This window comes from Empidonax traillii, unplaced genomic scaffold, assembly GCF_003031625.1.
Source record: "Empidonax traillii isolate 1590-97213 ecotype Southwest subspecies unplaced genomic scaffold, ASM303162v1 scaffold117:size1203958, whole genome shotgun sequence".
NCBI lineage: Eukaryota > Metazoa > Chordata > Aves > Passeriformes > Tyrannidae > Empidonax > Empidonax traillii.
In genome coordinates, this window is record NW_020955310.1 from 660,361 (window position 1) to 682,271 (window position 21,911).

Below are 21,911 nucleotides of genomic sequence, written 5' to 3' on the forward strand. Positions count from 1 at the left end.
CCTCGCTGCTGCCGTGGGGGCTCCGGGACCGCCCGGGCTTCGGCGGGGATCGCCCTGCTGCTGCCCTGGGGGCTCCGGGACCGCCCGGGCTCCGCTGGGCAGTGTGAGGTGGCTGTCAGAGGTGGAACCTCTGCCGCAGGGCGCCGGCGCCCCACCCTGTTAGAATAATAAAGTCAGATTCATCGAGGTTGGAAGAGGCCTTTAGGATCATCCAGTCCCGCACTGCCTCTGTAAACGCTAAACCACATCGCCCGGCGCCACATCCAGACCTGCAGAGAGGTCTGCACCACTTCCGTTCCAATGCCTGACCACCCCAACAGTGGAAAAAAAGCCGTTACAATATTTGATTTGACTGCCCTCTGTCTTTATAATACCTAATTTGAATCTCCCCTGTCTCAGTTTAAGGCCATTTCCTCTGGTCCTCTCCCTGAAGGCAGCGGCCCCACCTCACCACCACCTCATTACCGACACCGCCCCCCATGTGGCCTCCCCGGCCCCAGAGTAAGGGGGAAAGTGCTGCTTGGCTAAAATAGCTACTTTTAGTGATCAAAATACGAGGAGCTGATTCCTCAGCAGCATTATTCGAGGATCTCCTGAGTTCCTGACACAGCTGGCAGGATAGGAGGTCTTGGTCCCTTGGAACTTCTTAACAGCACAGTATCATGTTATACAGGGTGTTTTCTTCCCTCCCCTATCTGCTTTTCACTGTCGTCTTGGCTGAACAATAACCTCCACTGGATTCTCTTTAAGAGCATAAAGGAGGGATTTAAACAGCCCACCGTTAATAAATCTTTGGGGATCAATAAATACAGGGATTATGGGAATGGCAGGTATGGCTTCTACTTAGTACTTAAATACATGTGTGCTCCCACTTCTGCCATACCAAAGGTATGTATACCATCTTTCACCACTTTCCCATAGCCTGTCCTTCCAGGAAGACCACAGGAGACAGGTCAGAAAAGTCTATCAAAACAGAAGCAGTCGAATTGTACTGAAAGCCCTGCAAACCAGTAGTTGGAAGCAGGGTTTTTGTGCAATAGAGATTTGTTCAAAGAGCTAGATTGTGTAGTTGCGAGGAAGCCAAGGAATGTGCATATCCCTCATTCAGAAAGGGATACTGCTGGACAGATTGCACAGCAAAAATCACAGAACACACTAGTGCTGTTTGCCTAATGATGGAAAAAGCCATGATAGTGGTGGGTGTGCCACAGTTGCTTCTAGCAAAAGCAGGGAGAATGGTCTGAAGGTGTAAAAAAAACAGAGCCACATAGAAAAATGATCATAGAAAGGATGAAGTTTGTAGATTTTGAAAGGAAGCAGAAGAACAAAGCAGTGAGAGCAGACAAGAATGCAGACTTCAGGAATTTCTTTCAATTCTCGTAGGAAATGAATTTGAGGGAAAACACAGTTTTGAAGATTCAGCAGTTCCTTAATTAAATTATTTCTTTAAGGAAACAAGTACAAACTCTACAACACAGAGGAAGGATGGGAAGTAAATTCAGACCCTCAGGTAAAGCCCAAGTTCTTCAGTGTCCTCAAATACAAGAAAGCCTACAGAAACCAGATGAGTTTTTTAAGGATGTGTAGCTAAAGCAGATCATGAAGACAAGGGGGCACAGAAACAATACTGAAAATTACTGAACAATGTTCAGAACATTGTTCAATCTGGCCTCATCAAGGTAGATAGTAACAAACTAATCTCTGACACTTCCCCATACAAATTAGGGAAACTTAATGATGAAACTTTAATGTGATGGATGCAAGCTTTGTTGGAAATGGCTATCAATTGTTCCAACAGCAATGCTCTGTTTACTATATATAATCTTAGGTAGTGAGAGAACAAAGTTCCATAAGGAAAGCTACCATAATGGAGAACAGCAGGTAGGACACCTCTTATACTGGGTAACAAGATGAATGCAAGTTGACACCTCCTGATACTGAAAAACCACACATTACAACGGGATGTATGAAGAGGACTTTAATCCGTAAGACTTACCAACCAATTCTTCCAGTCTGATCGGCACAGAGAGGCTCTGCTTTGGGTTCTCTGTCCAGTCTGAGACACTTCAAGACTGATTCAGACCAAAAGAAGAAAGCCAGAATGACGAGAGGTGCAGAAAATAAAATCTACAAGGCAAGGCTGACTGAACAATCTGGGGTTGTCTTAGATAAAGAAAAAAAAGGCTGAGAGGGAAGATACAAGAACTAAATGGCTTTCATTGCTTATAGTGGAAAGGTCAAGTAGTATTTGACTGAGTAAAGAGAAGAAACCAGTGACTTCTCAGAAATTAGTCTAGTCTCATTCCTTAGCCTGTGCATAGAAGATCATGTGGAATTTAGTTAATAGTTTATGAGCATTCACCCTTTCTCCAGTTGTGTCCTTAATGGAAAGCGTTTACTCAGATCAAGCTGTAAATGGAAAATGACTCAGTAAAATCAAAGTTGTGCTTGGATAATCTAAGGTAACTTTCATTCCAAATCCATACAGGGGCTAAGTGTAGTTTGACTATTTAAGACAAAACGAATTTATTTCCTAGACATGACTTGTAGTAACAACATGTTCAAAATCCACACTTCTTTGCTGTTCAAAGCAAATTTATATACCACTCTGAAGGGAGATGGCTTGAAGAAATCTATTTAAATAAGGTTATCAAGATACAAACATTACATAATGTCAGTGCAAAATAAAAGGTTAATCTACTAGAGGGAAATGGTGACTTTTAATGAAAAGTGTGTCCCTTTCTCATCCTTTTTTTTCATCAAGTATGCAAGCAGCTGTGCACCATGACACAAATAAGTACTTTGAGGATATGTTGTTTGCTTATGACTCAATAGTAGCTACACAGGAACTGGAACACATTCTTGATATACCAGTCCAGACTCCAGTTCTGTACACAGTACAACTGCAGTTGTATTTGAGTCTCCTGCTAGCAAGAGAAACCTTTTCTCAGTTTTAAAGGGCACACAAATTATTAGAAACGGGAAACAATGTCTTCCTGTACAGTTTTCCCCAAGTCTCTATGATATAAATGATAGGTAACCTTTGAAAACCTGGTGTAACTGAGGGGAAGATACTGTTTAAATGGGGAACAGACCCTTAATATCTGAGCTTTGCCCTTTTGTAGCAGCAGGTATTTGCATATACATGATAGTTGATAAGCATCATCTGGAAAGTCCAGTTTCCCTTACAATCCCTGGCAGCCTTCCTGGAGACTTCACGATACACTGACTTCTCTCATCTAAGGGCAGTGCTGAATATACAAGATGCACAATCATCCGTTCTCCAGAGTCTTTATCAGATAACCGTGTTACACTCTCAAAGATGAAGGTCACCTTTCATATTACTGACACTCTAAAAACCTACAGCGATGCAAAGAAAAACATATAAACCAAGGTGAGACAGTTGAGAAACTCAGGTCTTCATCAAACATCATAATGCTTCAATTTCGTTATTAAATATATACCTCAAATATAATCAAATGCTTCTAACTTTATTTCTCGCAGTTACACAGTTAAACACTTAGCATAAACTATTCATCTGACTGTGTTTTCTTTTAGGAATACACACACGTATCGGAAAATATTCATATGCCCAGTGTAGCATTGCTAGTAAAACTTCCTATGGCCACCTAGTGGCCTACATGGAATTGACCTATGAAAAATATTTAGGATTACATGAAGATCCTTCTCATCTAAAAATAAAACAAAAAGTACAAGTTTCATAGCTCTTGCATATATTTAAGATATAAATACTAATTTTTTTGCACAGTACATCCTTTAACACAATCTGAGAAATCAAATGGGGGAGGGCGTGAATTTTATGTGAGAAAAACTAGTAAAGAAAGCAAAATTAAAATGGCCCTTAAGGAAAATAAAAAAAATTAAGGGAGCAAAGTGTGAATTGAACTAATGATCCGAATGCATGAGTAAGTAAATAAACAATCTGCGCTATGGTCACAAGTGTTATTAAATCTGTATATGAGAAAAAATGGTAGAGGGTACCATTAAAGAAAAAAAAGCAGCTAAATGCTTGCATAGTATGAAATGTTATGGAAATTCACCTGTTGTCCCCATTTTCAATAACTTAAATGAATATCACTTAAAACAGCACACAGATTAAAGACATCTGTATATATTTCAGATTTCAATATTAATGCCAAAAATACATAGTATGATTTTACATAGGATTTATGCTACATTAGAACACTAAAGACAAACATCACTTGAGTATTAAATGAAACATTAAATATTAAATAACTGAAAAATAAAATAAAAAGTGTAAACACTAAACTAACTTGGGAATTTGCTATTGCAACACATCCAATGAAGTGGTTTTAAACAGTACAAAAAGATTAGATTTAAGCATGTTTCCAGTCTACTTGGAATACACAAAGCTCATTCCAGAAACCTTTTAAAAACTGGTCCAGGATCACACAGAACCTTCTTTCTCTTGAGCGCTATTTTCATTCCTTTACAGACTTAACTTTATACTGTTGTCTCTACCAATCTTCACTTGTAAGAAGTAATCAACAGTAAAGTGAACACTTGAGTTTGCCATTGTTTGCTAGCATCTTGGTGAAAACTGAGGATTTGTTGGAGATTCAGTGTAAGATTTGAGTTCATATGCAGCGCCGCTGTCAACTTCCATGGATTTCCGAGAGAATAGGAGCCTTACATCTCTGTGGAGGTAGATCTTTCCAGATTTAGAACTCTGGAACCTGAAAAGATACAAATACATGTATTATCTAAAACAAAAGCTTGATCTTTAACTATTATTGGATAAAATGCATTCCTTTAAGATGTTAAGGCCCAAACACATTTGAACAAACAAAATGAGTCAGGTAAAAATGGAAGAAGAAAGTATAACCTGACACTTTCATTCTGCTTTGTTTCTTTTGACATTTAAAGGTTCTCTTCCTAATCACCAATGCAGTGCACAGCTTTGAAAGTGCCATGGAATATTTGAAGTTCAGACTCCAATTATGTACATTGATGATTAAAGTTCTCAGCAATCTGAAACAGCAAAAAATGCTCTTCATTGAGCACTCCTGAAGATGTCCAAAGGGCATCCTAAGCACACACGAAAGGGAAGGTTCAAATATATACATATCAAATGTACCATTCAGTGCTAGCTAACATATAGACATATTTCATTGCTGTCTTTATGAATGGAACACTAAGAAGTTTACTACTGCTTTACACCACACACCAAATTTAAGTCCAGCTCGAGAAGGAGTAGGTACAGGATGTCTGCAGGCAGACAGAAGGTTTTTTGCACAGAATAGGGAGCTATTTCAAAGAGACTACAGTTCACTGGCCCAATCACCAAAGTAAACAGTGGTCAGTTCCTAGGCCCATTCTTCTTTTATGCTGCAGCTAAACAGCCTAATTCACATCCTCCAAACCTGCCAGGAATGTGTCAGTTCCACTTTTCCTGAGATTTAACAACTGTATATAGTGAGACGAGATCTGCATTTCAGAGAACTGTATTCTATAGTCTTCATCTGGCAGAACTCCTTAAGTTTCTTCCCTCGACCAGGAAAGGCAGGAGAGCCCAAGGAGCATTTCTTAGGGCAACTGAATTTTATGCCCCTACCACTATGCCACGGTGAGGGAGAAATGCATTCCTACTGTAATAGAAACAGCAAAGCTACTGCTGTTGTCATGACAAAATGATACCATTACAAATGCTGAGAGCAGTGCATGCTGTATTACCACAAGTATTACAATCTGCACAGTTTTTTAATAGGCATTTACTTATTGATCCCGTTGAAGCAAAAGTAGTATCTCTAGAATAAACCTCCCCATAATGCCACTGAAATTCTGAGAAGTAGGAGAAAGACAGACAACTGTGGAAGATCCGTCAAGGTTTCATCATCTGAGGAAGGCAGGTTGTTGAAGCAGGTTCTGTGCCAGTGTTCTGTTCAGAGGAGTGATGCAGAATAGCCTGTAGTCATCCCCACAGCCAGACAAAGGAAAACTCTGTTCTCCCAGATACAGCTGTCAAGGGCATTAAATGTGGCAGGGTCCAGCAGAACACTCCTACTGGCTCCAACAGAGCTCTCATCCGTCACTATTTCTTTGCTCAGTGCTGTCAGTGTGAAAGCCCTTTACCTGGTAGGCAAAGGGAAGAAGATGATATCTTAAGAGAGGACTCTGGAGGAGAGCACAGGAAGGAAGAGTGAAAGGGACAGGGTACAAAGTGAACACCACAAACAGTTAATTCAGCATGTAGCTCATAAGACATTTTAAAAGGAAAAAATTTACTGAAAAGTCTATTGCAGCAAAAGTATGACTGAAATTAATTCATATAGAATAGATCTAGTTATCAAAGCACCATCATAAAATAGATCTCCATTCCCATTTTACACATGAATCTTTCAAAAAAATTATCAGCAGGTCTATTTTTAAACTTCTGAAGCTGGCTGTTTCATATTGGTGATAATCCTGCAAGACTCGCTTTGCTCAGTGGATAACGGTTCCCTGTAATGTGGTGTTTCTGAGAGTGACATTTCACAAAGACTGAAGAAGTGGGAGACAGCATCAGAGTTCAGGGGATTCTTCTCATCTCTGCATCCATCACCTAATTTTTTGCTTTTAGGCATGTTTGCTGTAGTAATTGGGATTTAGAAGTGTTGCTTTTTATACATGCAAATACATTGGAATAATCAAGAGACAACCATTACCTACAGCCTTGGAAGTGCTGATGGAGTGGCCAGCATGAGACTGGCTCCAGAGCTGTGGCAGCTCCAGCAGTTTTGTGTAAAGAGATTAAAAAAAAAAAAACCAACACAACCTGACATCTCTGACAGATGATGTCCCATGAAGAGTAACAGCAGACAAGTATAGGAAGGCTTAAATGCAAAAATATCAGATAAGCCAGAAAGTCTGGCAGAGGAAAGAAAGTGATAAATATTACTGAAGAAATGATAAATCCAAGCACAAAGTCCCTATAAGTATTTTACAGGCTATCAAAATTCACAGAGAATAAAGTCACAGAAATAGGATATAGCAGGATGATCACAAAAAACATTTGTAGCAAGACACGTTTTGTAAGTGGAAAAGACTATACAGCACAACCTATAAAATCTGTAAGGAAAATCATTAGGATAAGGATACAAATTTCTATAAAAGAAAAAATGGCAAGAGACCAGAAAGATTGAAAGCAACTGGTAAATCATAAACAGGAGGTGTCTTCAGCTTCCACCAATAAAGGTAACATATGTCACATAAGGAAAATATTTTTTAAAAAGTTTCTCAACCCCTTGAGGAATCACTACTTTTAACCACCAGTTTCAAGCTTACCCTCCACTAAGCCTTCAGTAACCCCTGTTTAGCTGTTAAGCAACAACAATTGTGCTCCATGCAATTCCTGGCAATGTGTCAGTAACTAAGGCTGTTGACCAAGCTTTAAAACTTGGAAAACGCTGAGCTGTGGGCAGGTTGGCTGTTTAACTGCCTTTCACAGGGTGCCAGAACGTGACCTAGAAACCAAGGGATGGTCACCATCCTCACAACACCAGGCAGAAATGAGGCACAAGCAGAGCTGAACTCACAGCTCTTATGCTCAAGTAGGTTTAATTACAACACAAAAAAATCATTGCTTCACAGAAAAGTTATCCCCAAACATCTTCAAAAACCAACTTAAACTGCAGGTGCAACTCTTGATTTTTTTTTTTTTTTTAAATAGCGAATAAAGCTCTGCTGTCTGTGCAAGCTACATTTTGTATTTCAATAGTGTAGCTGTGTGTACAAGTACAGTCTAATGGTGTATTGAATAGGATCTCAAACGTACAGAACTGCATGCAGAAGCTGCATATACAATAAATCTGACACTTTAAAGACTGTTGTAGAAAATCTGGCCGCCAGTGTTAAGCTCCAGACCTATGCAAGCATTTTTGCTGAATTACCACTTGAAAAGGAGCTTTCATAATGTGAGTGCTGACAACTGTGATTAAGGCCTCGCAAGCAGATGCGACCACAATGCAGCTCACTGGTGGTGACTTCATTTGTTTTTTTGAGCAAAATTTCAACATGTAAGCTTAAGATGCTTGTGCTCAATAACTATTGCAGCTATAACTGAAACGCTGTTGTAAGTCAACTTGAGCAACAATCAAAAATAAATCTTATTTATTAAAAACCTTTAAGTTTGCGTAAGGGCTTCAGGAAACTGCTGCTTTTAAAAATGAAGTTTTAAAAAACAATGCATTAATATAAGGTTTACTAATAAAAATCCATTTTTAGGTTACTAAATGGACAACTGAAACTTTCGTAAAATCATAAGTGCTCAGTATAATAAACCACAAGACAGATCAACATCAGCTACGGTAATATTTCAAGGAGTTCTGGTGTTCTTACATTATGAGAAAGGACCCACTGCTAGGGTCATTGCAGAAGAAAAAACTTGTGGCATACTCTGCAGTTACTCACTTTCCAAAGTAAGCAGATAAGCATCATAATAGCGAGAGGATTTTTTCCAGTCAGAAGTGGATGCATTTCCCATTACACATTATAAATCCATGAGCTGATTCCTACCAGAGGGCTGAACGCTGAGCTAAATTGTACAAGTATTTCAAAATGAGAAGCATTAGAATGGCTACATTTCTGTCTCTCAGCAGGTATCAGAAATAGGAAGTTCTTAAAAAAGACCTCTAGCTGTAAAAGATGACAGAGCAGAAAGCACACCTGCATTCAAACCGCATTAAAGTACAAACTGAAAGGAACACAATGTATGCCTGAACACCACACCCACCAGGCCACAGACTTTTGCCCACTGCTGCAGCTGGTGCCTGTCCCCAGTTCCTCTGCACAGGTAGATCAACATTACAAGTGAATAGAGCCTTTTACTGGGGCTACACACTTTTTCAGAATTTACCCCCAAAGAAAATTTTTAGAAGGTGGTTAAGTTAGACATGACAAGTTAGTGTGGCCTCAAACGATGAATTTCAATCCAGGCTAAAATTCATGGGAGAGCTTGGCCTGGAATCACTGATCTAGACAAAGGGTTTGAAAAGTCTGCTGGGTAGAAATCAGTGCTTCCAAATACGAAAAGTAATTATGTAGCAGAAGTAATTCTGAATAAGAGAGAAGTGTAAGATATTTTATTTTGTTCTGCTTGCTCACTTCAAAATGTCAACCACTGCTGGGTTTCCTAGTGCTGCAGTGAAAGCACTGGGTCTGCACATACAGGCTTTGGTTCCTACAAAAATGCAGGCAAAAAATCTGCAAACTGCAGGAGGACAGAGTATATCCATCATTCCTCCTTTGTTTCCAGCTGCAGTCTCCAGAACATCCCGAGAGCAGCAGCACAGCGTCTGGTTTCAGGCAGTGCTTTGTAAATCATTTAAGGAAGATTGAGTGAATATTTTATAAAGTGAAAGCCATTATCAGCAGTGTTGTATCATGAAACAGGTATTTATGTTTTTGCTACTAAATACTGCATTTTTAGGAGTAACTCAGGCTGTTTTTCATGTTAAAAGCTATTCTGGTAAAGAGGTATGTGTGAAGCAGTCTGGGTACCTTCTCTACCTTGATCTTTATTTTGGCTTTTGCCCATATAACATCCACACTTGCTATTTCCTGTAGCCTCAGAAAAAGTGCATTGATTCAGCCAGAACAGTATCTCTCTTGCTAAGAAAAGATTTAAGCTTTACAAAGCTATACAAAACACTAAAATGCCAAGAGAGAGCTTTATATTCTATGTTAACTTTGTTTTTACCAAGTAAAATCCAAACTATTCATTAGCTCTTCTTCCTCTCCTGTCTAGCTTAAAGACCAAGTTAAAAGCATTCCTTTTTTCAAATAAGTCTATATGGAAAGGCCGGCTGGGAAAGGAATGATGAATTAAATTTTGGCAGGTACTTGTTTATTGTGGGTTTCTTTGTTTGGTTTGTTGGGGGTTTTTTTGTTTTGTTTTGTTTAACTCCAAGGAGCTTACCTCAAATGTATGAGGTAGCGTAGTAGCCTTTCTTCAGTCTGTTGACTATTTTCTTTATTGACAGTTCTCTTGATTTCTCGTCTCACAGGAACAGAAAAAGTTCTTTGCCGTAGGAATGTTTGATGATTAGCTGGCATTTCTCTCAAGTCATATATCACCACAAACATCTTCACCACAGTTTTGTTAGGGTTAAATAAGGTCTGAAAAGACAAACAGTTCAATAAAATACTTTTTAGAGATGACAAATTTTAAAAAAACCCCAACAAACCTAACCCAAACTCAATCTGCCAAAGTAGTTCTCCATGCACTTGGTTCCCCTGCCACACAGAATCTTCTATGGAAAAACATTGTGAAGTTTTCCTGTTAATCAACACTTCGGCTACTTGCAATTTCCATTTTTAAATATAATGCTAAACACAATCTATTCTGAATGAAACACTAGTATATGACTACTCTTACTTTTGCTAATCTGCATCCCCGTTTTTGTTTATTTTTTCCAGTCAGCTTTTTGTCTACACTGTTTTCCAGACACAACACACTTGCAGGAAGCACAGGGCTGGGTTCCGCTCTTAAACCTGAAATTATGAATGTGTTACCTTGGGTTGGGTTCTTAAAAGAAAGGGTCAGTTCATTGATTCTAAGCAATGACTTTGATTTACTTTCTGTTTTTATCCCCCTAAAAAAGGGTAGTATTACAAAATGTAGATAGAATTATTCAATCTTAATCGCTTCAGAAGAATTTCAGGATTTGGACTGTGGCCTAATTACTTCCCCATCACTTCTTCAAAGTGACAGTGTCCCCAAGTATTCTGAATCCCCTTTAACTGATTTTAAGTCTCTTCAGAGCACAGATGGGTTCAAAGGTTGGGAGTCTTTTTTATGCCACACACATATTTCTATTTTGAATAACTACACTACCTACAGAGATGCACATTTCCACTGCTAGTTTCATGCTCATCTCCAATAACCTCATCTCCTCTGCATGACTTTCTCGATATTAGTGGTTTCAAGGCACCCTTATCTGCTGAGTACATACCACTTGTATTGTTCCTGAAGGCGGTACCCGATAACCCCTTTTACCAAGGGACTCTAAAGTAATTACACCCTAGAAAAACAAAACAAAACACACATTTAGTTCACAGAGAGATAAACAAATCAAAATGTTCTACTCATATAATTATGTTTATTCGAAATGCAATCAGTAATGTATAAAAACTAAAAATAGAGAAGACAATGCATTTAAGATGCAGTTAAAAATCAACAGTCAGGGCCTTACAGATACTTTGGCAGACCATTAAAAGCTGTGCAACAAGGGTACATTCTCCTCTTGAAATCAGATCCAAGTTTCCACATCAGGGAGCTATGAGGAAACAGAGCTTTCTTCTCAATGCAGCTGGTAAGTTAAAACAAAAGATTTGTCTCCTCCTTTCCGTTTCTATATCATCTGCTATTGCACCAATAATATTCCAAAGCTCACAGAACTGATTTCTGCTTTTCAAAGGCAGCAGATGCTCTTAATCTTCCATTCTAATCCAAACTTGTGGAACAACAACAACTGTTTTTGTACCAACTGTGATCCTGAGTGCCTCACATGGCACTGAAATGCTGCTGAGGCCTCCCTCAGGTACTGCCCCAGAGCACGTCCGAGGGCACCACTGCTGTAACCCACTGCTCTGGACTTAAAAAACCCCCCACCAAACAACCAACCACAAAAAAAGACCCCAAAGCAGAGAAACTAGCTATACAAACAGGAACAATGTTTCTGATGATGGAGGCACTACACAAATGCTGTATTAATCCTGGGAGACTCAGCCATAATAGCATATTTAGAGCATGTGGGAAAGCCTGAAACAATGAAACCCAGCTAGGAAAATAAGCAATCCTACTTTAACTATTTGAGGAACATCAGAACATTATGAAATAATCTAGAAAGATGAAAGCAAAACAACAGATACTCCTTTGCAGTGGTTAAGACATACACAAGTTTATTCAAAGCCATTACTTAAACTCTAAGCAATTTCATTTTTTGAATACTTTTCAAAACTGAAGGTCAGAAATATGGTAACTGCTATGAATTTAAAATCTAAATATTGGGATAATCAGGTGTATGTTGCCGTAGTTAAAATGTTTAAACAGACCCTTTACCATATATTAGACAGACATACACATATGAAAACCTCTGAAAATTGGATCTGTCACCTAGGTAAAACTGAGATTCCTTGATGGGCATTCAGAACAAATCTAGCTTCTAATTCAATGTCAGCATACAAGACACTGTTTGCTTTTTACACATGCAAAACTTGTGCTGTCATTGTAGAAATGTGGAACAGAATTAGCACCCAGAGACAGAGAACACAAATATCATGTTGGTGCAAACATCAGCAAACCATGCAGCTTGTGAGAGTGCCGTGTTTCAGGACAGCTCAGACAGTATTTGCTTTAAAAGAAAGGGCTGAATAGCTTTCCAAAGTCTAAGGTCTCCCTCAGCAACCGTACCTTGGGCTGCACCTAGGCCACTAGGGCAGAGTGGTTAGTTGCCCAGGGCAGCTGCTTGTTGGGACAACAAGATGCATCCCATTAAGTCCACCTATTGCCTCATGGCCTATTTTAAGCTAGATGGATAAAAGGAAATGGTGGGGGTTGATCACTGCAGTGCAGAGGAAGACAAATACGTTCAATATCCCAAGATGGGAACAGTTGAATGGAGGGGCAGAGAAATAGAGGAAAAGTACTAGTTAGGGAAAGGGAAACAAGATAACTCCATCATAGGCAGTTGAAAATAACCCAGGTCCCTGCAAATCTTCACTTCTTGAACCTTCTACTCACCAAGCTTTTGTTCTTCACCTCCACATATCAGAATTTATTTCAAATAAATCCAACCACACACTTACCATGTAAGGAGAGGGCGCATTGTCATCTGAAACGCTGTAGAATGACACTTCAACTGGCAGAGTCATGTGCGTGGGACAAAAGACTCCACTTGCTCCCACTTCTGCTGTGAAACCCTCCACGACGCCAAGTGGGTCCAAGCGAAAATTCAGGACAGACTCCTGAAAAACAAAACACATACAGTTTAGCTTGGGAATGCCTCAAATAAAATATGGCAAAAATAAGCAGTAAACAAGGAAACAACTTAATACTAACTGAAAAACAAACAAACAAACAACAAACCTAGAATCTGTAACTTTCCTCAACAACTTGAACTCCATATTTCATAAAACAATACAATAAAACCTGTTAATGCACTAGCTGTTAGTTGCTGTTAATTTGATATGCTAAATGAAGTGAAGAGCTGGAGACTACACTTCAAAAACATTCTGTTCACTACACTCATTTAACACAGCTTTTGTGACATATTAAGTAGACTTAAGAGGAAAAACGTAAATCCTTTTTTCTAGGTAAGTACATTACAAACACGAACAATTACAGGTTATTAAATCTCATTTAAGGCAACAGAACATCTTCTAACTTGACCATAGTGGGAAATAAAAGCTTAAGCAACTCATTGTATCTGATTCTCTGAAACAGAAGATGTCTGGGGCATGAAATAAGTGCCTTTATAGCTGGAAATTAAAACAAATTTTATTCAATTTAGTTAGGAACTTTTACATTCTAATAAGGCTGAAATTATTCAAAGCAATGTACTTTTAAAAGCAGTACAGAAGAATACTAAAAATACCACAAGAATCCTAGAGAATATGCAATACCTCAAAGTTTCCCAGAAGGCTAAGACTTGTTACTGGTGGAGCACTAGAACTTAGAAATGGTTTCCCATGGCTGTCTGGATCACCGTCTCTCTTTATACATTGTTGTGGGCTATTAAAAAAAGACAGAATAAATATAAAGGATAAACACATTTGCTTTTGTCTTCTGGGTATACACAGCTCTAGAAAGAATAATTTACTTACTGTATTACACAACACTGTCCTAAAGAAGTAACAGTTGAACACTGCCTGTTAATACTTCAGCAAAAAATTTTCTAGTTAACTGAAAAAATATTTTCACCAGTTTTACATTACAAAGGATAAGGACAATAAAAATGTAGGTTGTTCATTAACTCCATTAGCTGGAACCAAAGTATCAGATTATTTTCTCTTGTATGCAGATACTTTTTTTCTCATATCCTGAAGTTTCCAACATCAAACTACCATACTAAAAACTGTTTATGTTACATGTAGTAGCATATAGAGTGTCACGGTTGGTTCCTTCTAAAAGTTTAGTTCTCTGAACAATTTAAGGCAAAATGCTTAACATGTTCAACATTAAGAACAAAATATAACACACAAATAACACTGATTTGAAGAATAATTAAAAATTATTTTATTTTCTGTTTGAAAATTCAAGTGTATCTGACAGCATATCTACTCCTGCACAGGACAAAATTCATTCTGGCAGCAGCATTCATATCATGGTCATGTCCCAGAGCTGTGCTAACCTGGAAACTCCCAGGACAACTCAGCTGCCAAACCTTGTGCCAAGGATTCTTTTGAACAGCATATTTTGTCTTTGCTAATGTGCTTTGTTGTTGCATGTAGGTATGAACATACATTATGCCTCCCTCAAAATTCTTAATGTTTCTGGTAAATAAAATGTACCTTCTTGCAGACAGACATTTCAAGTGCAGCAGTGATGAATCCAGATCAAAGCACCCAGACTGTGTTTTCCTTTGAGGAACCTCAAGAAGGAAAGAAGATGCTAATTTGAAAACTGAACTGCTAGTACAGGCTATTTTGCCAGGTAAGCAAATTTTGCCAGGAATTTTCATGACATTACAAAATTATAAAAGCAGAGCAGAAGAGAGTAATTCCTATACATTTTAAACTTAATGTAGAAAATTCTAGAATTATTAATGATGAGACTGTAAATTCTAATTAACAGGAAGTACCTAAATAAAGACATTCAGGAGGCTGATGTCTCTTGGAATAGTACAGAATGTTACTAATAAACAGGCTGTAACAATTTCCATCCAATTTCCCTGAAAATATGACAGCCTTTACAGGCATTAAAGAATAAAGCATATTCTGTGTTGATTACAGAACGTCACTACTTCAGTAGTTTTAACTGGGACTGCCTGTTTCTTTAAAACTCCCAACAACCCACCAAGAACTGTAACAGTTCCCCAATGTCTGTCCTGTCACAGCACCTTTGTATCACTAAGTCATTCAATGACATCTCTGGTTGCTGAAAAATGTACAGTACAAACTGTTCACAGAAACAAAAGCTTTGGAATAATAGGCAATCAGGTATTAAAAACTCACACAAAAACTCTTAAATGACAAAATGTTAACTTACACTTAAAATACATATCTTCAAAATGCTTTCCTTTGTGCTCTAAAATAGCATTAAAGCATTTTTCCATAGGTTTTTCTAATGCCACCTTTTGTTAATCTTGATTTGATCTCAACAACTATCTCTTTAATATCTTCTCTTCCAAAATTATTGTTTTGCTTCATTTAACTCCCACTTACGTGTTAATTTCCACTCAAAAGAATATTATTCACTGTGACACAAAGTAAGCACACACATTTCACCTAGGTATTTTAACCAAGTTTTATACCATATACAGACATTATAATAACAAAATACTCTCTTTGTCAGTTAAAAGATAATTTCAACAATAACTTACGGGACTTGAAAGCAGAGGCAGTCCAGTTCTGGGATGAAAAGCCTTGGTTGAAGTTCCATCCAGAGATCGAAAATTATGCTTCCGCCACGTATTTGTGTGTTTTAGAGATGGTGCCTTCTGTCAGCAAAACAAATTTACTCAGGTTATCAATGGGATATTTCAATGGCCCATCACGATAACGCTTGCTGTAGCAGAGAAGACTCCTGCCCCATGTGGATCTGCATCACATCAGCATGTTATGTTATGAAACATTCAGTATAAATTCCCCTTGACTCAATCTACAATTACACAGGCTGCTCACTGAAGATCACATACCATACTCGGATACTGGCGTGTTTACAAAAAACCAGGATGCCTCACAACCTATGGAAACTGTAGTTCATAACACTGTCAACCACGAGTGGAGTGAGACCGTGTTCTCAATGTTACACTTACAAAGGTGCAGGGGAGGCACTACCGGCCAGGCTACAGAATCACACAAAACCGTTTAGTTTGGAAAAGACCTCCAAGATCATCGGGTCCAACCTCTGACTGATCGCTTTGTCAACTAGACCATGGCACTGAGTGCAACATCCAGTCGTTTCCTGAGCACCTTCAGGGACAGTGACTCCGCTACCTCCCTGGGGAGTCTATTCCAATGCTTAACCCTTCCTGTGAAGAAATTCTTCCTGAGTTACTTCAGACCAAGAAGACAATAGTAACATGCTGCTTCCTACAAGATCAGGCCCTCTTCATATTGGTCCTTAGCAGACATAGGGTACAAGCTCTCTGACTAAGAGCAGCTACAGGAATTAGTCTGTTCCCCCCTGTATTTACCTGCACGTCCGGGTTCTTCTGCCGCTCGCACTTTACTACGTTGTCTTCTATAGGTTTCTTCTGAGAAGTGCTTTGAAAATCGAGGCCTGTTGGGTCTTCATTCTCATCGTGTGCAGTTTTTGTTTTATCTTGTTTGGTTTTGTTTTTGAAACTGTCCTGGTCTTTACTTAAATAATTTTCAATACTAATAAGCTGAGTATTTTGCTCATAAATATTTGGTTTTTTTGAGTCTTTATCTAAACACTTGAGATCATTTTTGTGCAAAGAGTCAGATACCGGCATCACATTTGCTTTTTTTGTACCTTCAAGTATTCTGCATTTATCTATCTGTAAATTGTTAAAACTGTCTGTGCCATTGTTCTCACAAACAACTGTTTTTTCTTTAAGTTTATTTGTGCAAATCTGTTCATCAATGCTGTTGGAATTTGAACCCTGTTTAACTCTATTGGTTATCTGGTCTTTCTGTGCATTACCAGAATGTATTGTTTCCAATTTATCTGGGAATTCAGATTTATTTTCTTTAATACATGATGATGATGTGTAAATGTTACTAAATGCATGAGAAGTTTTGTTTGGAGTCTGATGAAATGCATTTTGGACAGCTTCACTGGGTTTTGCTAAAACCAATTTTCTTCTTGCTTGGAGTTTCAGAGAAGTCTTTGATTCTCCATCAAACCTAGAAGGACTGATGGGAGTATCGGGTGTCTTTGTCCCTGATTTACTGCTGTCTTCTAACAAAGAAAAATTTGATTTAGCAAAAGAAACAGAAGATGGCTCCTTGCCTTTTTTCAGTAAATTTTCATCTTCATATGTACTTCGGAAAATTTTTGAAGTAACTGGACTCGCCTCATGCACCTTGAATGGATGTCCAGCAGTGTGAGAAGTAGCTGGATCACAATGAATCAAGTGTTGGGCAATCCTTGCTATCACCTCCTGTCGCTCCTGGAGCAGAGAATTGATCAGGGGATTACCCTCTCCTGCTGACTGACGGCCACAGTGGTTCATTGGAACACGGGCATCGAGCAGTGTGACCTCTGGTACTGCTCTAGTTTTGCCTTCACCACCATCTTCTTGTATTGCATTGTCTGAGTTGGCAGTAGGAACAGGGGAGGTCTCCTTGCCTTTCCTTGGCAAGTTCTCATCTTCATAAGTACTCCGAAAAGCTTTTGGGGTAGCCGAGATGTTCTCATGTGTGTTGAATGGACGTCCAGCAACAACTGGTGAAGTAGCTGGATCACAGTGAATCAAGTGCTGAGCAATCCTTGCAATGACTTCTTGTCGCTCTTGAAGTAAAGAGCCTATCAAAGGATTGGTTTCTCCTGTGGGCTGATGAGAGCGATGACTATTTGAAACATGGGAATCTACTAGAGAAAAGGATTTCAAAGTTCTGACCGGTGTTTCATGAGGTTGTGTCTTATTGTCTGCTGTACCATTATAGCACTGAACTTTGGAGTGCGATGCCCCGAAGTCAGACCTAAGTCTGGTAGATGGATAAAGTTTTAAATTTCTGATAGACGTAGTAAATTCAGGCATCTTTTTTCCATTAAGTAGGCCTTCAGATGTCCTTGTCCACGTCTGTTTCCCACGGAAACACTGCGGACTGGAAGTACTGCCTTGCTGTGCACCACTGGAGTCGCTGTGCTGATGTAACTTGCGCTCCTGCATTCGCTTTTCGTAAAAACTGAGGTTGGTGTGAATACTGCAGGTCAAAACTGGGTAGTTTGATTGTCTGGGCAAGGACTGGACGCTGACTCTCAAGGCCACGTTGTGAGAAACATTAGGAACAGGAAAGACATGCTCAGTGGGTGTCTGGGAGAACGTCCATTGCAAGTCCACATCTGCAGCGCTCACCCTAGAACCATACAGAAGGGCATTTACAGACCTTGCTAAATGGAGAGTCTTTAACTATCTACTTCATAACACAGATGTCTAAGAAAAAGCACTAGAGACATCAGCAGCTGCCGTACTTTGCAAAGTATATGAATCCTATAAAACTGCCAAAGTACCAGGCCAACAACGTGGCACCTTCTAAAAACAAACAGGAAAACAGGAGAGAAGAATGATTTTAAGACAAGCTGCAACAATCTGCAAAGAGCAAATGAGGTTTTTTCCCGTTCTGGGCATACCTGTACAGGATGTTTCGGGGAACAGCACCATGTGAAACACTCAGCCAAGCGCTCAGCTGAGAGAAGAAAACAAAGGAGCGAACTGCCAGCAAAAGGGTTTTCTCCTCAATAAATCGATCTCCACTCCTAAGACATTTAAAAAGAAATACATGGATGTTGGTCAGAATATTCAGAGAACTACTAGAACAAGAACACTGTCAGATCTTTGGTCAGAAAATGAGACATAGCTGAATCAAGCAATATAATGAAATTTTGAAGATTTCAGAGCCTGATTTGTTTTTATCCACATTAGAATTTACACCATTTAACATAACAAAAGTTAAATGTATGAAAAGGACAGTTTTCAGCTAGGAGCTTTTCATACTCTGCATTGCACAAAGTGCACTGCAGAAAGTTTGAGCACAGGAAAACTAAAACTGAAGTGCTTAGATTTCACTAGTAAATAGTGGTTTTCTCCTCATTGCAAAGGCCAGTTTAAAACCACTAACCCATTATTTAACATGACAAGATTCTTGCAACTATCAGCTAATCCTAATATCCAACTTACTGTCGAGGAACTGGCTCCAAAATCCACCTTTCTAAGAGCAATGCATCTTGTTTGATTGCAGGATCATTTAAATCATTCCCCTCAGTGGTGGGCCCTTCATCACTATAGCAACAGTCTGGAAGTAGCATCACTTCTACCATGATTGGAATATTGTTCTTCCACAGTAGCATAACTTCTGATCTGGTTCGCCTGGCCTGACGACACTGAGGGAAAGAAAAATGTCAACACACACAAGCCATAAAAATACTAGCCAGATTTAAATCCAATTTAAAAGCATATTCCAAAGTACTAGAAAAGACTAAGTGTTGAATTAAGTAAATCAGGCTCCATCAAATCAGATATAGGATGCTATAAAATGAAAATTAATTAACAAATCCTCCACAGTTGCCACTTGAGCAACTTCTGCAGAAAATTAAAAAAGCTCATAAAAATACATTTCCCCAACCACTACACTTTGCTACCTTGCAGCTTTCTCTCCACAGGGCATCTTCTTGGATAGACACACACAAGCAGTATCTTTATAAATTCTGTGTCTTGGAGCAGGCTAATTTCTGCATGAATATACCTCTTATTCCCACAGGACTTAAAAACTTCTACTCGGGAGATGGGATGCTCCAAACTTACTCCCAAACAAACTGGCTAGATTTCATGTGCTTGTGTTTTTTGGATCACTAACTTTTCAAGAACACCTGGAAAAGCAAAAAGTTAGGCAAGTCAGCCTACATTTTCTCTAAAGAAACCCCAGACCAAGGATGCTAAGTATAGCACTTGTCATTTGCATAATAAAGACTCAAATAGGTACTGCATTCAGGTAGTCGTGCAGAATTTCATGTTCAAGGATAAAAGGCTTAATGATATCTCATTTTAAGGACAGATCTATTATTAGTAAGATACTGAATTACATAGTCCTTTAAATGGGGGACTGACAGCAGTTGTTGCTCATGCTTAACTGTGAATGCACTCTGGGGTTCTGGCTGACTTTAATCAAGGATGCACACCAGGACACTTGAAATGGATCCCACCATACCTGGGCCAGTTTGTCGCTGCATTCATGCTTAGTTGTTGGTGGCTGACTCGACTGTGCTGGGGGGCAGTGAAAGCCCTCTGTCCTGCCCTTGATGGAATACTCTGGTGTCCGACCTTCCGTGATCAGCAGGGCCAAGGACACCAGGAACTCCTCAGCTTCATACTCAAAATATTCATCCAAAGTATCTGCCATTTCAAAAAGAAAAAAATTAATGACACCTGCTGTATAATAACCTTTCAGCTGTTGGCTGACCCTGCAGTTTGTTTCAATTTACAACTTAAAATGAGAGAGAGGGAAATGGATCTTTGTATCAGACTGGCTTCACTCCCCACTCTACCCCCACAAAACAACTTTCTTCATCTCATAACATTGTCACTACAAGCAGACAAAGTTCGAAATACTCTAAAGAAAGCTTCATGTAGTAACTGGTCAATGTACCACATTTCAGCAGGGCTGAGAAACAACCATTTGTGTTTCCACAGCTTCTCTACAAGACAAAAGATTTCCTGGGCTCTAGTGGGAGACATCTGATGAGAGCAATGAATTGGCATTGTTAGTATCATGTGACAGATGGAAAGAGAAGGCACAATATATAATAAAATAGATTAAAAATTTAAGGACAAAGAAAAGAAATATTTACTTCTATTAGAGAAAAAGTGGGACACAGTGTTCTTTAAGATTTTTATTGCAAGTCCCTCCTGCTGAGAGCAAGGCTTACTTCAGAGGTCCATTTATAGCTACCATTAACACACAGGAAATGTTCCCAAGAAACATACAGGGGTATTCATTGTTTTGTACCATGGTCAGTGTAAACTTGTGCAAAGAATTAAAACTCAACAAGTCTCTGTAGACAAAGCAGCAGCTGGCAATGCTCTTCATGAAGAACCCTGGCACACTCAGTTCCTGCAGTTAGGATGCACCATTTTGTGTGTGAAGAGTGTTTTGTAGAGCACCCTTCTCCTCCTCCTCTCTCATCACGAGGATGTCACACATCATTCAAACAGATTTAAGTACAACCAGATCATGTCGTTCCCCTCTCTGCTTTGAAACACTTCAAGCTTCAAAATTATTTAATTACTGAAGAGGTTACAGAAAGCTCTCTTTTCCAAGAAAGCTAAAATACATTAACTTCAAAGTCTATTTTCAGAGCAGCAAAGAAAAGCAGGTGGAGGCAAGGCTGCCAGCAATTCTTTACCTTTATTTTTCTGCTTTAGGGGAACAAAAGCACATGACATCTTCACAACTTCAGCTTAAATGTCCTATGTCATCCACCAAAACAAAACTGCCACAGGGACAGAGTTAATTTCTATTCATGTTTCAATTGCCATGCACAAAATACCTTTCAGAAGTGTTTTTTGTATTTGTTCCCTAATAGCAGAGCATTTGGCAAACATTGCAAGGCAGTCTTGAGAGATCCATACAAGAATGAATGCGTGAAACAAAAGCTCCAATTAAATGTGCAATTATCTGCATATGCAAATTGTAAAGTGTGTAAAACCAGATTTTGCATGTACATATTCGCCTAGCCCGAGCTTGTACAGCATGGACCCCAGGGCTTACAGCCTATTCTGAGGCATCTACTTAAGGTAAATCAGAGAAATCCGCCCACTGCCAAGGAACTCTGCTCACAGCACAGGAGCCCTCATTTCTACTGACTCTCTTTTCCCCTCCTTTCTACAGGAATGCACTTACAGAGCAGCTCTGGGTGGCAGGGACAGTCTGTAACTAGACACAGCTGGGGGTAGGGCACTCCTGACCCACACTGCACGTGCCACATCTGTACCCACACATCCATGAAAAGGTGCCAAGTGCTGAAGAACAGGGTGCTTCCA

At 39.2% G+C, this 21,911-nt stretch overlaps 1 protein-coding gene across 2 annotated transcripts in view; it reads right to left on the reverse strand.

The window, feature by feature from the left end:
• Positions 1–2,509: 2,509 nt before the first annotated feature.
• Positions 2,510–21,911, reverse strand: part of FAM214A (family with sequence similarity 214 member A) — a 48,509-nt gene continuing 29,107 nt past the window's right edge. Inside the window, exons 2-12 of one of the 2 annotated variants that reach the window (XM_027883027.1) lie at positions 20,080–20,264; positions 19,053–19,255; positions 18,506–18,631; positions 16,380–18,231; positions 15,564–15,680; positions 14,533–14,612; positions 13,645–13,753; positions 12,829–12,987; positions 10,974–11,042; positions 9,938–10,137; positions 2,510–4,718 (exon numbers count right to left, since the gene is read on the reverse strand). In XM_027883027.1, the coding sequence (XP_027738828.1) occupies positions 4,565–4,718; positions 9,938–10,137; positions 10,974–11,042; positions 12,829–12,987; positions 13,645–13,753; positions 14,533–14,612; positions 15,564–15,680; positions 16,380–18,231; positions 18,506–18,631; positions 19,053–19,255; positions 20,080–20,264 (3,254 nt within the window). In that variant the 3' untranslated portion in view covers positions 2,510–4,564. The remainder of the gene's footprint in view (positions 4,719–9,937; positions 10,138–10,973; positions 11,043–12,828; positions 12,988–13,644; positions 13,754–14,532; positions 14,613–15,563; positions 15,681–16,379; positions 18,232–18,505; positions 18,632–19,052; positions 19,256–20,079; positions 20,265–21,911) is intronic. The other variant, XM_027883028.1, reaches the window with a different exon arrangement.